This window comes from Agelaius phoeniceus, chromosome 9 (assembly GCF_051311805.1).
Source record: "Agelaius phoeniceus isolate bAgePho1 chromosome 9, bAgePho1.hap1, whole genome shotgun sequence".
NCBI classification, from domain to species: Eukaryota; Metazoa; Chordata; class Aves; order Passeriformes; family Icteridae; genus Agelaius; species Agelaius phoeniceus.
Window position 1 is genome coordinate 17,166,432 of NC_135273.1, and position 17,237 is coordinate 17,183,668.

The 17,237-nt window shown below is 42.6% G+C and overlaps 1 protein-coding gene across 1 annotated transcript; it reads right to left on the reverse strand.

Moving 5' to 3' along the window:
- Window positions 1–1,350: 1,350 nt before the first annotated feature.
- LOC129122991 (lysosomal acid lipase/cholesteryl ester hydrolase-like) lies at window positions 1,351–14,717 on the reverse strand. Its single transcript, XM_054637161.2, has 10 exons — window positions 14,651–14,717; window positions 11,249–11,387; window positions 9,837–9,954; window positions 8,199–8,397; window positions 7,466–7,575; window positions 5,835–5,971; window positions 5,108–5,248; window positions 3,928–3,999; window positions 2,952–3,020; window positions 1,351–1,589 (listed from the first exon to the last, which is right to left on the reverse strand). Exons 2-10 carry the CDS (start codon window positions 11,378–11,380, stop codon window positions 1,356–1,358), a joined length of 1,212 nt encoding a protein of 403 aa, XP_054493136.2. The 5' UTR covers window positions 11,381–11,387; window positions 14,651–14,717; the 3' UTR covers window positions 1,351–1,355.
- Window positions 14,718–17,237: the final 2,520 nt, after the last annotated feature.

Genomic DNA, 17,237 nt, shown 5'->3' on the forward strand with positions numbered 1-17,237 from the left:
AGTGCTTTGTGATTTAATAATGCAGCAATAAAGGGGAAGCTCCTTTCATACACTGCTGTGTTGTACCTCCTTGGTCTAATGGATCTTTATTTTTGTTGACAATTTTGGCCTTTTGCTATAAGCTGTCAGAAGTGCAGTACATTGCTAATGGGTGCCACAGCAGGTGTGTGGACAAGCTAGTGTACTTTTCCTGTGTTGCAAAGGCAGATACATTTCCAGTGTAATTATTGTATTGGATGTCAACTCCAACTACAAGGGGTCTTGGCTGGACAAGATGAGCTTGAGGCTGCAGCCAGAAACACTCCATGAAATAAAGCTCCTGTTGGAGCCTGTAATAATGAACATTTTGTGCGCAGTCTGGGGACAGACACTCCAGAGCAGCTTGTAGGTGAGAAGAGGGGAGGCACTTGCATGGATTGTGAAGACACCATCACTTAGGGCTGACGGCTGGCAGGGGAAAACATCCAACTGCTTTGCCATGTTTCAGGAACTGCTTGAATGAAGAATGGCCCAGACACAGAGCTGTGTAAAACTGAATGCTGACAGCTGAGAGTGCTGGCAACAGCTTCACTGCCAGTGTGAAAATAATTCATAGGGTGGAAGCTGTATTGCCCGGAGTGCACCTTGCTGGATGAGTCTACATCTCATTCCACAGCTGCTATCTGTGGTCTTTGAAACTGTAAGGGGCTCGGGGTGTGCGAACAAACATTTACGTGATTTGTAGGCATGGGGGGCAGAGGAATACTTCAGTAAATTTTTTTGAGGTTGGATTCCTTGATATTTTTTAGTCATCTATTATCTGCTCAGTTCCTTGTGCTTGAAGATCTCTTGGTTGCGTTGACATTAAGGGGTAATTTGAGGAGGGAAAACAAAAAAGACAGGTTCTCTGTCAACAGGATCAATAATTTAATTTAAACAAAATTGTTCATTTCAACGAAGAAATGATCAAATCACACTTTTGGGTCTCCCTTGGAAGACAAAAATTGGGAATGAGGATGCCTCAATTGGGTAAATAAGATCTATCTGAAAAAAACCCCAGAATTTGGGCTTAGGAAAATTAGTCTTGTAGAAATAAAAACTTTTGAAATTTAGTGATCCCTGCAATATGTACTCCAATATATTCATGTTGTCAGCTTTCATTCTTATATACCTTGGACTTTTCAGGAAAACAGCAGTCACAGTAACACCATGGGAAAACTCAAATTATAAGGAAAGCAAGAAATAAATAAGAACAAATAAATACCTATAGAAGTATCCATCATGTGTGCCCGTGTGATTACCTGTTCCCCAGATACCACCCTTATTGCCAAATAGAAATTTTGGAGGTTATTATAATCAAGACTCTGCTCATGGTTTCAAAAATATTTTCTTAATAATTCAATGATTTTCAGATACATTTTCTCAGCTGCATCAAGGCCCCAGATGAAATCAAGATGTCCCCATGCAGGAAAATGCTCATGGTAAATGAGATTAGTGATCCGAGAAAGAAGCCTTGCCATGTCTGTTGGGTCTGCAAACGTGTCCTGTCCACCACTCCAAACAGCAGTTGGTGTCTTTATCTCCTCTATCTTGTACTCAGGAGGAGCAGTCTGTAAGACAGGGAGGAGACCTGAGTGAATGCTGCTGTATCAAAGTTGTGTTTAGAGAAAGGTTTCTGTGCAAGCACCTCTCTTTGCCTTTTGCTTCTGCAGTAAAACCATAAGGATGAAGGTCACCCTCTTACTGCTCATTGCCCTAACCCCATTCCCTGTCTATGGAATGACCCATATTCTATTCCTCTTCTCCCTATAAAGCATGGCTAAGGGTTGTCCTGCAGTTTGGTCCTGCTTGTGCTCTTCAGAGGTGTGGGCATGGAGAGAAGTGTCAGTACTCATCAGTCAAGGACTCTGGAGATTTTTCCTGTGTTTATTCAGGGTGAGGTGATCTATAAGTTTTTTGGGGCGCACAGAGTGTGACTTTTGGTCTTAGTTTTCATGCTTGGAACTGAACTGGAAAGGAAATCATTTGGTCATTTATTATTTCCCCCTAGAAAATTTCTGAGTGTGCAAGATAGAAGTGACTGATTGTAGCTCTGGAGCCTTTCTGTTTGTGAAAAGCAGCATTTTGGTACAGCACTGGACAGTGCAAGTCAAATGTGCTGGTTAATAGTGAAATTGTTGCCAGTCCACTGGAGAGGTCACTGTGATATCTGTTTCCTCTCTTAAATGAAAGGCAGGTCTCGCAGACATCTTTTTGTGAAAATCTTAAGATTTTTTCTCTTCTGAGAAGCTGAGGCCTCAGAAATGGAATGCAAACAAAGGTTATCTGCTGCTGTGGAATGCAACAGGTGGATCTGTGATTGGTCTCCTGTAGATGTTTAGATTTACTGACCAGTCATGGCAGAGCTGGCTCTCTCTCTGTCCAAGCCACAGATCTTTGTTATTCATTCTTTTCTTTTCTATTCTTAGCTAGCCTTCTGAGAGATGAAACCTTTCCTTCTATTTCTTTTTAGTATAGTTATAATGTAATAGATATATCATAAAATAATAAATCAAGCCTTCTGAACATAGAGTGAACATTCTCACCTCTTGCCTCATCCAAGAACCCCTGTGAACACTGTCACAGGCAGGCTTTGAGGATTTTTGGGCAAGTGAAGAGCTCTGTACTCACCCAGTCCTAGGACTTGGGTGTGGTTCTTATTCATTTTTGGAATGACATGTGAGTTGACATGTCATTGAGCATATCCCAGCATCAGTAGGGGAGACAAAATAAACTTCTGTTAATTGTCTGTAAAGGTCTATCTCTGCCTTGTTTGTGAATAAATTTTTACACTTGTGTGTGATTCAGCTGAAACATTATCTGAGACCACTCTCCCCCTTGTTAATACTCACAGGTGCTAAAATTTGAAATTTTCTATTACTACTTTTACCAACACTCAAGGGTAAGTTCTGAGGGAGTCCATTTTGCCTTACCTGGTTGTATTTCTTCATGTTTTCCTTTGAGCCATAGTCATAAGCTTGAAACCGGTCTGTATGTGCTAGCTGTTAAAAGGACAGACAAAATAAAAGGCATGAGAGGTGAAGGAGCAGAGTGCAGGAGGCATATTCCTGCCTGTGAGTTAGGTCAAGGCTCAGGTAGTGGACTGTTTTATTCCCACACTTCCCTCTGGTTGCAGGCTTCCAGGATGCTGAGGATAGATCACAGGGTAAGTGGCATCCTTGCCTTTTCCCTTGCTAACTTTCTGTCCAGATCCTTATCTTCCACCCTCAGTATGTTTTGTTACTTAAAATTTTGGTTTGCTACCTTAGATAACTAAAGTTGGGGTCACTGTTTGTCATGCAGAATTGGGGCCAGTTTTCACATGGAAAGAGAACCTGAGTGTCTATAATGTGTCAGGGCCATTACAAGTCTTGTGTAATATGCCTTGCAGGGCTGGTGAGTGAATACCTGGAGTTATTTGTTTGTTTTGGTAGTTTCATTTTTTGCACAAACATGACAAGCAATTTCACTTGTGAGTGTTCTGTAATAAAGGGTGAGAGAAACCTGGTTTAGAAAACCTTTGCTTCCAGGATTTAAGTAGCTGAGTAGGTACTAAAAATCTGCCTGATGCATTGTCTTTGCTGTTGTATCTTCCTGTATCTGTGTTTGCTTTGCATCCACTTGATTTTGTTTGAGGTTGGCAAAATAAACCACAGAGTCACTAGCTGCTCATGGTTTGTGTCCATTTCCTGGCTATTTGTATCCTGTGGGACTGACTGTTGGGAATCTTTGTCTTCAGGAGCACATCTATATTCCAGACCATATTAAATGTGCAGGTGCTCATGGCAGTAGGTGAGAAGGTATGATGGTCAGTTTCCCAAATCCAAAGCCTCTGGATTTCCCTGTAGGCTGTCAGTTGCATAAAAAGCAGTAGTGGGAGGTTGTTTACATGTCAGTGCACAATTGTACCTGTCGCCAGTGAAAAATGTTGTGTACCGATGTCCCAGCTGGGGAATGTCCTACGTACGTATCTACTCGACTCTGGAGAGAAAGCAGACACTTTATAAAGACAGAGATCCAGTGCTGTGAAGAAAGTGAGTTTCTATTAAAGAAGTCAGTTTCTATTACAAAACATTTTTCATAGTTCTGTTAGGGAAATGTCCCAGTTCCATCTCCCTGGATTCTCCTTCAGCTGTGTTATCTTGCTCTGAGAACCACGTTAGTGACTTAAGCAAGGCAGGAAATATCCTTCATGGTTTAGCTCTGCCATTCAAAAGCTGCAATTGATTTTGCATTGAGCCTTTGAGTCTAACTGCTTTCCCATATGTGCTTTTAAAAAGGATTATAGACAAAAGAATGGGCCCAGTTGTTTCAGACAGTGCAGTAATAAACATTATACAGGTCAGCTTCTGCATACTTTGGCCACTGTAAAGGGGATTGGCCCCACAGCATCCATATATTGGCAAGCAGAGGGAAAACTCTGCTGTCTCTCCTGTCCCCTCTGACTGATGCACAAGTGTTGGTGAATCCCACTGTAGGTGTGCTGCACTCCTCAGCACAGTGGAAAGGCTTTCTGTAGCTCTGCTCCTTGTGGATGGAGCTGTTGGGCCCAGTTCTAAGGTCAACAAAACCAGGAAAATGTCCCTTACAGTAGTTCTTTGGGACCAAGTTTTGGTGCAAATAGCCCAAAAAATTGGGAAGAAGAATAGGTTTTTCTCCTGTCTTTTAGCTATTTCAGTGTTCAGAGGATGCCAGTGTCTATATGCTAAAGAAAGAAACTGTCAATTGTATTGGCAAGAAGTCTGACCCATCACTCTTTGTCTCTTTTTAAAGATCATCTGTGTGTGACAAAAATCTGGTTGGCTTAGCCCCAAAGAGGGTACATCCTGACATATGCAATACATCTCCACCTGAAGTCAGCTCTTTCTCTCTGCCACTGGAATGTGCCCAGCTGTTGGTCCCACCCATCACCAGCCCTATCCATCCACTGCTGACAGTCCTGGCATTCCCTCAGTCTGCTGAGAGCTACATTGTGATCAATGTGTACATTTACATGCATGACAGTAACCAGACAAGGATATAGTGCACAAATGCAACTGCCACAATCCCTTCAGTTTTGCTCTGAGTAGGTGTTCTTGCACATACTTACCGTGTTGATATTTTTTACACTGCCTCCAGCTATGTAACAGAGAACATGGGCACAAAACTTATCCAGGCTTGTACAGAGCTGTGTCACGGGTCCTTTCAGAAACTCGATCTGGTGGGCAGCTCCTTTGCAGCCAAATATTAACTGAGGGAAAGGAAAAGTGCAACGCCTTTTTTTCTTGTTACAGAAGAATTTTATGCAGAAAATTGTTGCTAATAATTATTGCCTAGCCTTCATAATGCATTATTCAAAGAGTGCTGGAACAGCTTACCCTCACAGTACCCCTTAAAACACCCTCTTCCCCATGGCACATCATTTATTCTTCCTCCTTCATATTACTATCAGCAATCCTCAAGCAAGCTGTCCTTCCATTTCTAGTGGGCTGACCCTAATTCCTACTCATTTTTGTAAGTCCTACAGATTGTCATGTCTGTCACTGCAGTTCTGGTTTAACTCCTCCTGCATGAGGCCAGCAAAATTTTAGTTAAACAGAAGGAATCCTAGAACAGAATTTCACAAGTCTCCTACTTCATTGGGAGCTGCTGATACAAGCTCTGTATCATAACTATTTTCACCACAGGGTTTGGGAATGGTTTTTTCAAGAGCACTCAATTCATCCCCAGCTCAGTGTCAGCATTGTCACTTGTTTGGGAGCACTCGACCTCAGGCTGAGGCAACCCTGTGAAGATCAGTCAGGCATTGGACCTCTTAGAAGGAAAATGTGACATACCCTGAGCAGTGGTTCAGGAAGATTTATTATCTTAATCAGAGGGCTTGTAGCATGTGGGCATGCAGTTACTGGGCCCAGAGCAAAGAACACTTTCACCCGTTTAGCCAGCTCAGGGTACATATAGAATGCTATGAAGCCTGCAAACACAGAAGAGACAGCCTGGGTTAGTGAAGATATCCTCCACAGACAAATTAAATACGTGAACAGTAGATAGAAAACAAGACATCATAGCAGATTTGCAGCCCAGTCTGTTGTTGTGTTTGTGATGCATGTTTTACTAAAGGAAAGTGTTGAACTGAAATCCTGAAACTAATTTTATTTGGGAGGCAAAGTTAATTTTAAGGTTTAAAGCATGTCTGGGCATTGTCTTTATCAGAACTCTTCAAAACTCTTTTTTAAGGTTTTGAAGGTATCATAAATTCCCTCTAAAGTTCATGAAACTGTCATTAAAAAAGAGTTTTTCAAATTAGAGTCTCTAAAGATCTATGCATGTTTATGCTTTCATGAAACTATAGAATAATTAACTGAATACTGGGAGCTTTGAGTATTTTCAACTGTGCTTGTATCACAGGCAGATGAAGAAAGCCTAGATGCCTGGTTTGTTTGCCGTGGGGGTCCTTAAATACTCTTATGAGAAGCAGGAAAAAGAAAAGGTCAGAATTTGTGACAATATATGATTTTTCCATACTTCCTTCTCTATTTTTCTGGGTTGTTTACACTAAACTGGCAGTGGCTCCTTTCTAATCAATGTCCATTCGTGGATCTTACACATAAACCATACCCATCAAGAACTTTCAACTGATGCGAAAAAAAAGTTAGTTGCATTTAGAGGCCATGAAATGAATAATGACAAAGGCTGGACCTAAGAGAAAATAAACTATTAATGTTTCTACTTTCCTGATTTTTGTTCTCTGACACTATGTTTTTAAACAGCAAAGTGGTCAGTTATAGCCTGTCATTAAGTACAACTTAAATTGTAAGATTGAAACTAAGTCATGACTTAGTGATGTTGAGGTTATTTTTCCTTGCCTTCAAGCAATTTAATTTAAATAAATGTATTCATGTAAATTATGTATTATATGGGCTGTTTTATCTTTTCAGTTTTTCCATCCTGTTCACAAGAACAGTGTCCCCAGGGCGGTGTTCACAGCACCAATTCTGCCAGAGTTCAAGAAGTGTTTGAACAATGCTCTTAGGCCCATGGTGTGAATGTTGGGGCTGGCCTGGGCAGGGCCAGGAGTTGGACTTCAGTGATCCTATGTCCCTTCCAGCTCAAGATATTCCATGATTCTAATTGTCTGCCTTAATACAAAACAACTTCATGTAAATTCCTGTTGCTGAGAAAAATACCCCATAGCACTACAAGAAGTACCCAGTAAATGACGGTTATTGTGTCTGTAATTATTTAAAAAGTTGAACTATCACTGCATCTTCTATTAAGTTTATTTGCTTCTTAAGGGTAACCAAAGCTGATTTTAGAAAATTTTGCATATTTTCCAAATCTCAACACAGAAAAATCTCTATGTTTTTCTAACTCTCTACAAACAAGAAAAGCAACAGAATTAGTGGAGCGAGTCATCTACTGATCAAATAGGAAAACAAATGGTTGTCAATAATTCTCCTGACATTACCTGCAGTTGACCCTTCCGAGTGACCAATATAGTAAACATCCTTCTGTCCAGTTTTATTCATGATGAAGTTCAGCTCTGCTGGAATATCATATTTACCCATTTCATTGAAGCTGTGGGGAGAAACACAAAAATCTGGCAGGCAATTTGACTATCACAGTGTTGTCAGTTTTGTTACTGACTGTGAGTTTTGTTCATTGCACCGAGCAGGAGCCACTGGAGGAGGAGGTTGCACACAGTGTCTGCATCCTTGCCTGAGCTGGGGAAGTGGGCAGAGGGTGCAGCTGTGCAGCCTGGCTGCCTGGTGCCCTGGGCTCTGTGTGCATGAGGTGCCAGCTTCACCTGACAGCTGCAGCCCTTGGGGAACTGAATTTAATCAGGGCTTTCACCTGCATAAGTTACCAAACATATTTCCCTCTTGGCTGAATTCAGCTGTGAGATCAGATTTCTAGACAAGGCTGCTCAGCACGTTCCAGATGAGGTTCTTGTTCTCCCTCTCACAGTACAGTCTCCCTTTTCCTCAGGATCCCGTTTCATTTCCCAGTCTCTGAAATCTCTTCCCCAGCCAATGCTCCCAACTCTGGGTAGTAGTGAGCATCCATCTTTGTCTGGTTCTTTGCTCTCCTGGGTTGCTGTAGATCCTGATCTGATGCTGGTTTAGGTAAAGGCCATCGGGCTGAAGCTATCTAGTCCCCTTGGAGTTTCTATGTTGAATCTTTGTCTCTCAACTGAGTACCTGAACTGCCAGAACTCCTTCTGGCAGGGCTTAAGGGTCTTGTGTTTTAAAGACCAGGTGTTCCCTCTGCTGTTTCCCAACCAGACATCATAGCCAGCATCTGCAAGCACGAAGCCCAAGCTGTTGCTGGGCAGGTTGGAAATCCAATGAGTAGCATCTCCTAGAAAAGCATGTTGCAGGAACACTGCAGGCCTTTGCCCTGAAAAAGATTAAAAAATACTTTTATTGGAACAGCAATTAATGTGTATTTAATATTGGAGTGCAGAGTTCAGTTTGTGAGAGGTTTCCATCTTCTAGAAGCTCCCAGGAGAACTATACATAGATATTGGTTTGAGAAACCTGAAGGATTTTTTCTATGCAAGCAGGAACCTATTAATGACATTTCATAACCTTTTTACGACAGGTGTGGCAAATAATGAATTTACTGAGGATGCTTGTCCTACTTCCTCTTGCACTGGAAAGGCAGCTTACAGCCCCTATGCTGAAACCATCTACCCAAAGGTGAAAATTGCTCGAGGCACAACAGTGTAAGAAAGAGAAAGAAAAATTAATCCAAAGAAGGATTAATTAATCCAGGCAGCAGACAAAGAACGTAATGTTACAACTTACTTTATAAGTTTTTTGACCAATCACACAAAGCAAAAGCACACTGACAGTAGTTTTATCTAATTACTATAAGCACAAGTACCTTTGGTTAAAACAATGCTTGCTTATTTTGAATACAATACTTGCTTGTAAGCCTTAAAACAGAATACACAGAGCTCCATTATTAAGCTTAGAACTTCCTAATATTCTAGACAAGCGTTAATACACAGACCATTGTTCTATTTGTCCTTCTCTACTTCTTATATAATTTTTCTGCTGACCTATCTCATGGCTACTGCTTAGCTCCAATCACAGTTCTGCTGTCTCTGATGCCTGCCTTTTGCAGCTTTCCCAAAACCCTCTGATTTTATGGATTCCCACAAGTAACCACTGAGCAGGGAGAGGCCCCTGATCTAACTTGGCTAGCCTTATTTTGAGAGTCAGGCTGGTCCAAATTACCTCCAAAGGAGATGCAGTCAGGGGAAGGCATCCAAATAAATCATTCTATGATACTAACAAGGACTAATAATCAAGGTAACAGTACCCAGAGTACCTCAAATTCCAGCTAGGAATTTTTATTGAATTCAGAAAATGTGATGAAACGGATGAAATGCGTTTGCTTTTCACTGACAACCTGATTTCTTTCCTCCTTCCTTAAGAGTATCTCTGTCCTTCAGAAGCCTGGGAATTATTCATATGCCTAACCTCAGAGGCTCTGTTGTCAGGCTACTATTTTATATGTGTATGATTTACATTGTTAAGGCAAAACCTCCCCAAAACCTGTTTACTGACCTACCGGCCAGATCATTTGAAGGGAAAAAACCTCCAACCCTTGGATGTAATAAAATTATTAGGGAAGTCTGAAATAAGGACAGAGACACTGAATGTGTGGACTTCAGATGGATTCAGGATTTAAGTCACACTTCTGACTAGGTGCCCTTGTGGAGATGGAAAGGCATGGAACACGCCATTGTATATGAAAAGGGGAAAGATGGGGAATCCGTGTAAGAGTTGGCTCCTCTCAGACCTTCCATATGTCTGTAACTGTCACACCTGTATTCCGTGTGGAATTCCTCCCAGCAGGAATTCTGTAAACACCAAGAATGTATCCATCCTCTGTTGTAACTTCATATTCCTCGCTGGGGTATCCATGATACCTGATAATTTCACTCTGTGGAAAGCCAGAGGAGAGTTTGTTAATTTGCCAGTTGTCCTGTTCTAGAGCCTAACTAAAATGAGAAGTGCAGATGTGGGTTGTGCTCTGATGGTAGTGCAAGGCCCCAGCCACAAAGACCATGGCTGAGAATAAACATTACAGATCTTGTTAAAAGATGAAGCAAAGTCTTCAGACCCGTTTTAGATGGTGGTTGTCTGGTATTTAGCCCTCTGATACAGGACAAAGCAGAACTGTGCTGAGTGACCAGCTCCCTCCTGAGAAGTAGTTTGTCATGTTATGCAAAGCTTATACAATTGTACCTTTCTACAGATTAAATATGCAGCTATATCTGTATAAGACAATGCCAATGGCTGTGGGGATGGTCCATAACAAATCCCTATTTGGAAAATTGTGGTTTGGCAAGTCATACAGGCAAAGCAAACAAGGGTGGAGATCTTGTCAAAGGAACTAATGGGACCACCTACACCTAATTTTGCATGCACTCTGAGGAAATCTTTGGTGACTCAGGGCAAGGCATCTTTGATTAGTTTGCATTGAGAGAATCGGAAGAAGGGGTTCAACCTCCCTTACCACTGTTCTGAGCAAACAGTTTCTTATGGAAGGGTAACACTTTGCTTCACTTGAGGTTAGAAACCAGCCTTTGCCTTCACTGCAAAGGAATTTTTCTCTGTGGCAGCCTGGATTGTTTGGATAGGAAAAACAAGGTTTCTTCCAGGCTAATGCTGGAAGGTTCCTTGTTCTCTTGCCAGGTTTGCATTCCTCCTGTTCTGCAGTAGCGTGAAATACCAACATGTGTTGAGAAAGCTGACTGCAAACAGGTATCATGAGCCATGACACAGCTCCACATTTATCATATATCTGTTGGGCTTCGCCCTAAATGCAGGCAGCAAAGTCTGTTGTTCAGTTTAGTATGGACTGGAGCAGTAGTCCGTGCTCTGTCCACAACCAGGGCTGAGTCTGGCCACTGGGACCAAAATTACATGGTGTGGATCTCCAGTGCCCCTCAGGAGGTTCTGGAGAGTTGCCCAGCCTTGGAAGCAAAGGTAGCAGGCAGCAGTCCCCACTGCAGTGCTGCGTGTCTGTCCTCATGCAGTGAGGCACATCTGTCCCTGGCACGTTCAGAGCCAGCCCTCATGGTGGGAGGGACCCTAAGGCAGTGGCTTTGGAAACAGCAGGCTGGGAAAACAGGAGATGCAGAAGGGGCTCTTCTTAGCTTTCCTGACAAGGAGTGTTAGTTATGCAACTGGAAGAGAAGCTTTAGAAAAGGAAAGAAGGTGACCCAACTTACAACATTCATGAAGCATTCCGGGTTGCGACTCCTCTTGCAGCGGCTTGTGTCAACACCTGCAGTGGAGGCTGCTGAGAATCCTGCTGAAAAGGCAATTCCCTGGGAGCAGAGCAGCACGAGGAGGCACCACATCTTGGGGCTGTGTGGAAGAGCACATGCAGGGATGCTTGTGTTAGGAAGAGAGTGGTGTGGAATGCCACAAGAGGACCCAAGAGCAGAGTCTCCTGAAGGTTGCCTGAGAACTGTTCCCCAGGGACTGCCTGAGTAAGAACCTGTGTGGGGATGGGCTGTCTTAAACTCACCCTGTGTAACAGGTAGGGTTGCAGAACAGGAGTGGGAAGCACCTGGGCACACCATGCAAGAATATGCCTGAGCACTCTGCAGATTACAAGAGAACTGGGCTTGGCAGCCAGGGCCAGTCTTGGCACGAGCCTAGCAGAAGCTTGACAAAGAAGCACGATCACCTGAGATGATTGTCACCCAGCTTGTCCACCTTTATCTGCTGCCACCCTTCTGCCAGCAGGAGAGGTGAAGGGAGGAGAAAGCACTCTTTGTTTCCTGTCTCCTCAGGAATGAGGTGAAAGAGGTTCAGGATGGGCTCTCTTTAAGCTTGCCCTCTCTTCTTCTGGGACTGAATGCTATTCTTGTGTCTGTCAGTGGTGTACTGGGGGGAGGGGCCAGATAATGAGGCTCCTGAAGGGGTCAGGAATAATTCAGGCACTCTGTGAAGAGATTTAGTGGATGTTGGGCAACATGCTTGCATGTTCAGTGCCAGTTTGTGCTTTCCTCATAGGGTGATGTGCCCCAGAACATAATCAGTTCCTCTGAGAATATAGAGCAAACAAGGTGACCATGTGTGGCTCCCCAAAATCGCCATGAGTCAGTTCCTAGTCAGCTTTACCTTCTGGCCACCGGGCAAGCCGCTGTGAGGAGAGAGCAATAGATCCTGAGACTGCCTTTGTGCTACCAAAAGCATGTCTCCAATACCTCTTAAAAATGGTTGTCTATAGTGCAAATCTTGTATTGGTTATGGGGAAGTAAGACCTTGCCCTTTCTTGGGATGATGGATGGTTCCAGATTAGCATTTCTGGATAGAAATTGCAGAGTGCAGTTGATCTAGTACCAGTTTATGCTAACTCCATGTAAAATAGATATGCTGCCAGGTTTTAGTCTTTATTTTCTAGAATCCAGATCAATGAGTGCAGGAACACTGGTCTCTCTGAGCTTCCCAGACTTTTTTGCACAAAAAAGATTGGTCCGGGAAGCTCAGTACTGTGCTTACATATTCAGGAAAAGCCACATCATACATCATACATCATATTTTTGTTTTATGTTGTGCTTTAATGTGTGAGGAGAGAATGATGCCTCTGAAGAGAAGAGTAGTAATCATTCTACATGTGTATAAAGACCATAAAGATCAGGCAAGAGACCTAAATATTCAATAGTAGAATCCATGGAACTTAATGCAGTGTAAGGCTCACTTCAGCTCATTGCAGCACCTTGTAAGAATGCCTCACAGGAGTGGCTGGGGACACCACTGCTCTTGCAGGCTGGGCTTCCTCAGAAGAAGAGGACACGTTTCTATGACCATGGTGTGTTTGTGTTCACCATCCTGTCCATCCTTTAATGGACTTTTGATGCAATTGTTAAATATCTGCCAAGCCCAGCACTGAGACACAAGCCTGCGCAGTGATGGGGGTTGCAGCAGCTCCTGAGGACAGATTGTCAGGGAAGGACAGGGAACTCCAGGGGGTTCAGCCTTGCTGGGGGAAGGCAGGCAAAGGCAGCTGGGGTTGTGCTCAGCAGCAGCCAGCAAGAGAGAGATTGTCAGCGTTTCAGAGTCCATGTAACTTCACAGTAGCCATAGCGTACATGGTTTGTGAGTGAATTTCATGAGACCTTCCTGTCTTACAGTTTTTGTTAGGAAGTTAAGCAGGCTCAGGAGACAAGTCTTTTGGGAACCAGGCATTAGACATGGAGAATGCAATTTTTAATGATGAACAGAGGTTCTCATGTAGCCACATGTTTCTTGAGTCTGCTTCTAGCATAAGACATCTGTTATGAGGAGATATGCTGCTCTGTGAAGTTTATTTGTACTCAGGAATGTTCAATATCAAGATCAAGAGAAAATAAGGAAGTATTCCCCATCAAGTAGTGGGGAAGAACAGAATTTGTGGGATGACAGAGAGATAAACAAGGAAAATATGTTTTGACTTTTAGTGATCTTCAATTCGGCCTTTAAATTTGACTGAAGAAATTTAAAGAAGTCAAACCTCATGAGTCATCAAACAGTTGAAATGAGGTAGCATTTGGAAACACCCAGAACTTTAAATCTGGCATAAAAACACACTTCATTAAATTCCCTTTGTATATCAAATACTTCTTAATTTTTTTGTCAAAACAGGAAGCCTCACAACTACATACTCAGGCAGTGCAACACTCTGTTTTGCTTTCTGCTATTTTACTCTGTTCTAGTGGGAGCAAAATATGCCTGCCTCTCCCTGCACTGGGAATCTCAATTTGGCAAAAAAAAAGTTCTGCTAATATCTCAACTTGTTTTCACATCACTACCAAAATTAATTGAGGCAATGCAAAGGCTTAATTATTCCTCTTGTTAAGGTAAATGCTCCCCAATGCACTCTGTGATCACCTGGCTCGTCTGGCATGGCTTATGGACTTCCAGGTATTCACCTTTTACTCAGATGCAGGGGGCCAAGTAGCATCAGCCTTGGCAGGCCACTGCTCCCTTTAACTCTAGGAATAAAGACAGGAGACACAAACAGCTATTTTAATCTAGTGAGATCAAGTCATAAGTAACTACTGAGCATGGTAAACTATCATAAAAGAATATGCTTAGTTGGAAAAAAGATCAGAGAGATAAATGCCCTAGAAAGTTCCTCTACATACTTTTAAGATTTACTGAAGCTAAGATGCAAGCCATTCTGAAATTTGTCCTTTTATCCTTGTGCCTTAAGCAGTCTAAAGTTTACTTCATAGAGCTGTAAGGCATAGGCAAACCAACCAGAAGAGCAACTGTGACTAAACATGCATGAGAATTTGCTGCCTTACTCACTAATAAAATGTACACCCGCATTATACAGAAGGAACAGGAGGTCCAGATTACACATTGTTGCAATACTTGCACATTCATTCCCTTGTTCTCAAAGAAAAGAAAACAAGTAGGAAAAAATTAAATAGTTTCTCTTTTTCCCCTTTTTGTGCACGTCAATTTTTTTTGTCTTCTAGTTTAAGCAGAGAAGCACTTCAGTGCATCGCAGCAGACTTACAAATGAGAGGAAAAACTCTGCTTACTTTTACAACCAACTGCACAAAAGCGAGGCAGCACATCATGGAGACAGGAAACAGAAAGAGACCATGAGCATGTATGAACAAGTAACTTACCTCTGCTTTGACTGCCTTGCTTCTGCCTCCTGCCACGGACACTGGTCTGTCTCCAGCAGCAGACTGATTCACTGGCAGAAACCTGCGCCGATAAAAGGAAGTCAAAACAAAATGAGCTCTTCAGGGAAGCAGCTGTGAGTGTCATGAGTTGGCAGCAGGCATTGCAGAGCGTGTTTAAGTGCTGATTTGGCAGTATTTCAGAAGTGGGGAAATCTTTGTGATGAAAAAGATGATCTGGTTTAATTCACCACCCCAAAATGCACCATGGAGCAGGAGAGTGTAGAGACTACCTATAAATCAGTGGTTAGAATGTTTAGCTGGGACCTGGGTGTTGCAGTTCACTGGGGCTGTGGCAGACCTTGATCTGTACTGTTGCCCAACTGAGGGGCTGCTTCAAATGTAATCTTTTAAGATGAAAAGGAGGAAGTGTTCAGCTTTTCTCAACACAGTGTCTCAAGAACACCATCTCTGCTATTGCTTTTCATTTGGTTTATGTTAACTTTAACATTGCAGACTGACCTAAATCTGTTTTCCGGTGAGCAGTACAACTAATGAAACCCACCTTATTCTGCATTAATTACACTCCAGTGCCAAAGAAGGCTTGAACACATGTAACCTTTTTCCCAGTGAGGGAACAAACAAGGGTTCTTGTTTATCCTAAGCCACTTTCATCACCTCTGAAAACACGGTATCTGGAGATCTTTGCTTAACGGCTCAATTAGCTGTAGCCAGCCTGAGGGCTCAGTCCTCACTGAGATTGGCTGATGACCGTGGGCAGAAGGACTTGTTCCGTGTCCTTGGGCAGCTGGGCTACAAACTGAGTACAATCCTCCTAGATGAGGATCAACCTGTTCAGCCAATTAACTCACAAGTGTCTTCAGGAGAACTTGAGTTTCGTCATGGACTGATGAGCATTTAGAAGAGCACCAGATAAGAGGAATGTGTTCTTGGCAACACCATTGCATAGTATGATGCCTTTGAGTACTGGGGGAAGGAAATGAGTGAAACAACAGGATGCCAGCACAGTAGCAGCTCTGCTTTACATACAAAGTAAAGAACATTGTTCAGGATAGTGGGAAAGGTAGTTTGATAATTTCTCAGTGAAAAGCACTATAACTTGACTTCTCTGATATCTGTGACATTAACTACCATCAAACCATAAACTGATCACTCAGAAGGACTTCTGCGACATGATGTCTCATCCCTTCTCATGTCCCAAGGTGGGATCAACAGTCCCCATGATGTGTCTAATGCTGTTTGCTCAACCTGCTTTTCCTGCTTTTCTAGAAAATTCAGCTCTCTGCCTCCTCTATGGTGTCCCAGGTTGCAAGATAGCCGTACAATTGCAAACTCCTTTCAAGGTGCCTTTATGGAATGCTCTGTCACTCTCAGGTATGATGCTATTGCATTTAGCATGGAAAGGACTGAAAAGCAGGTCTCATGTCATCATACATTTTCCCTACAAGCAGTGAGTTAGTTGAAAGATTGACTCTCTGAAGGGCATTTGTCTCCAGGAATTTGTATCTGATGGAAGGAATGTCCTTTTCTGGACAGGCACTGTTTTGTTTGGATCAAGCTCTGGTTACACTTGTGAAACAGAAGGAAACAGGAGAGCCTTCAGCAGTGGGCTCAGGAGATGAAAAAGGCCTGTTGTTTCTCTTGGAAGGGAAAGGTGCAGAAGTGGTAACAGCCATGGTTAATTTGTTTGGCCAATGAACCATTACTCAGAGTGAGACATTGGTCCTTTGGTCTTACAGTGTCACCAGTGAACTGTCCCAGTGACACAGCTGCACTGTGCTGGCTAGGGTCCCAGCCTTGGCCCATATTAGCATTTCATTGAAAAGGAGAATGAGGGTGTCAGGCTGAAAGGAAACCCCTAAATGCACTGTGCTCCTTTCCACAGTAGAGCTAATGGAACTTTGTTTTGGAGGAATGGTGACCTATAATGCTGTAATCTAATAACCACAGAGGTTACCCTCCAACTGAGTGGTTTTGTGCAGTAACTACCTATTTGAAACAAAATTGGTAGAGTCATAATTACCTCAGGAAATTAATAGGATGAATAATTCTTTAGCACTGCCTTGAAAGCAGCTCTTTCCAGTAGTGGTCAAAGTGCTCTAAATGGGATGAAGATAATGAATTCTTTCTAACAATGTTCAGGTACTTCTCATTTTAGTGTCTAAACTCCAAAGAGGCTGCTCAGAGCCTTGACAAAGGTTAGATCATCTCAGCTCATGTGAAACAGCAGGAGGTGTGAGGTTTCTGCTGGTGTAACTTGGAAATAAATGGTCCCATGGAAGTGCTGCCATTGCCAAAATGATTAAGATTGAATCAGCAAGGATTTCTCTTGTTCAGGGTGGGTCTTGAAGCCAAGTTTCCCAGCTTCCAGCTGCATGCTTGAACCATGATACTGGCTACTATTTTCTGTTTGTCTACCTTTTGTCCCTTACTCTTCCTCATGAAAACAGGGAGCATTCCTGTTTCAAAGACAAACCATCTTCTTTTCAGGAGTGAGGTGATTTTTTTTTTAATGAACTCACTTTTTTGTTTAATAATAAAATTATACAATACCACAAGTATTAGAATA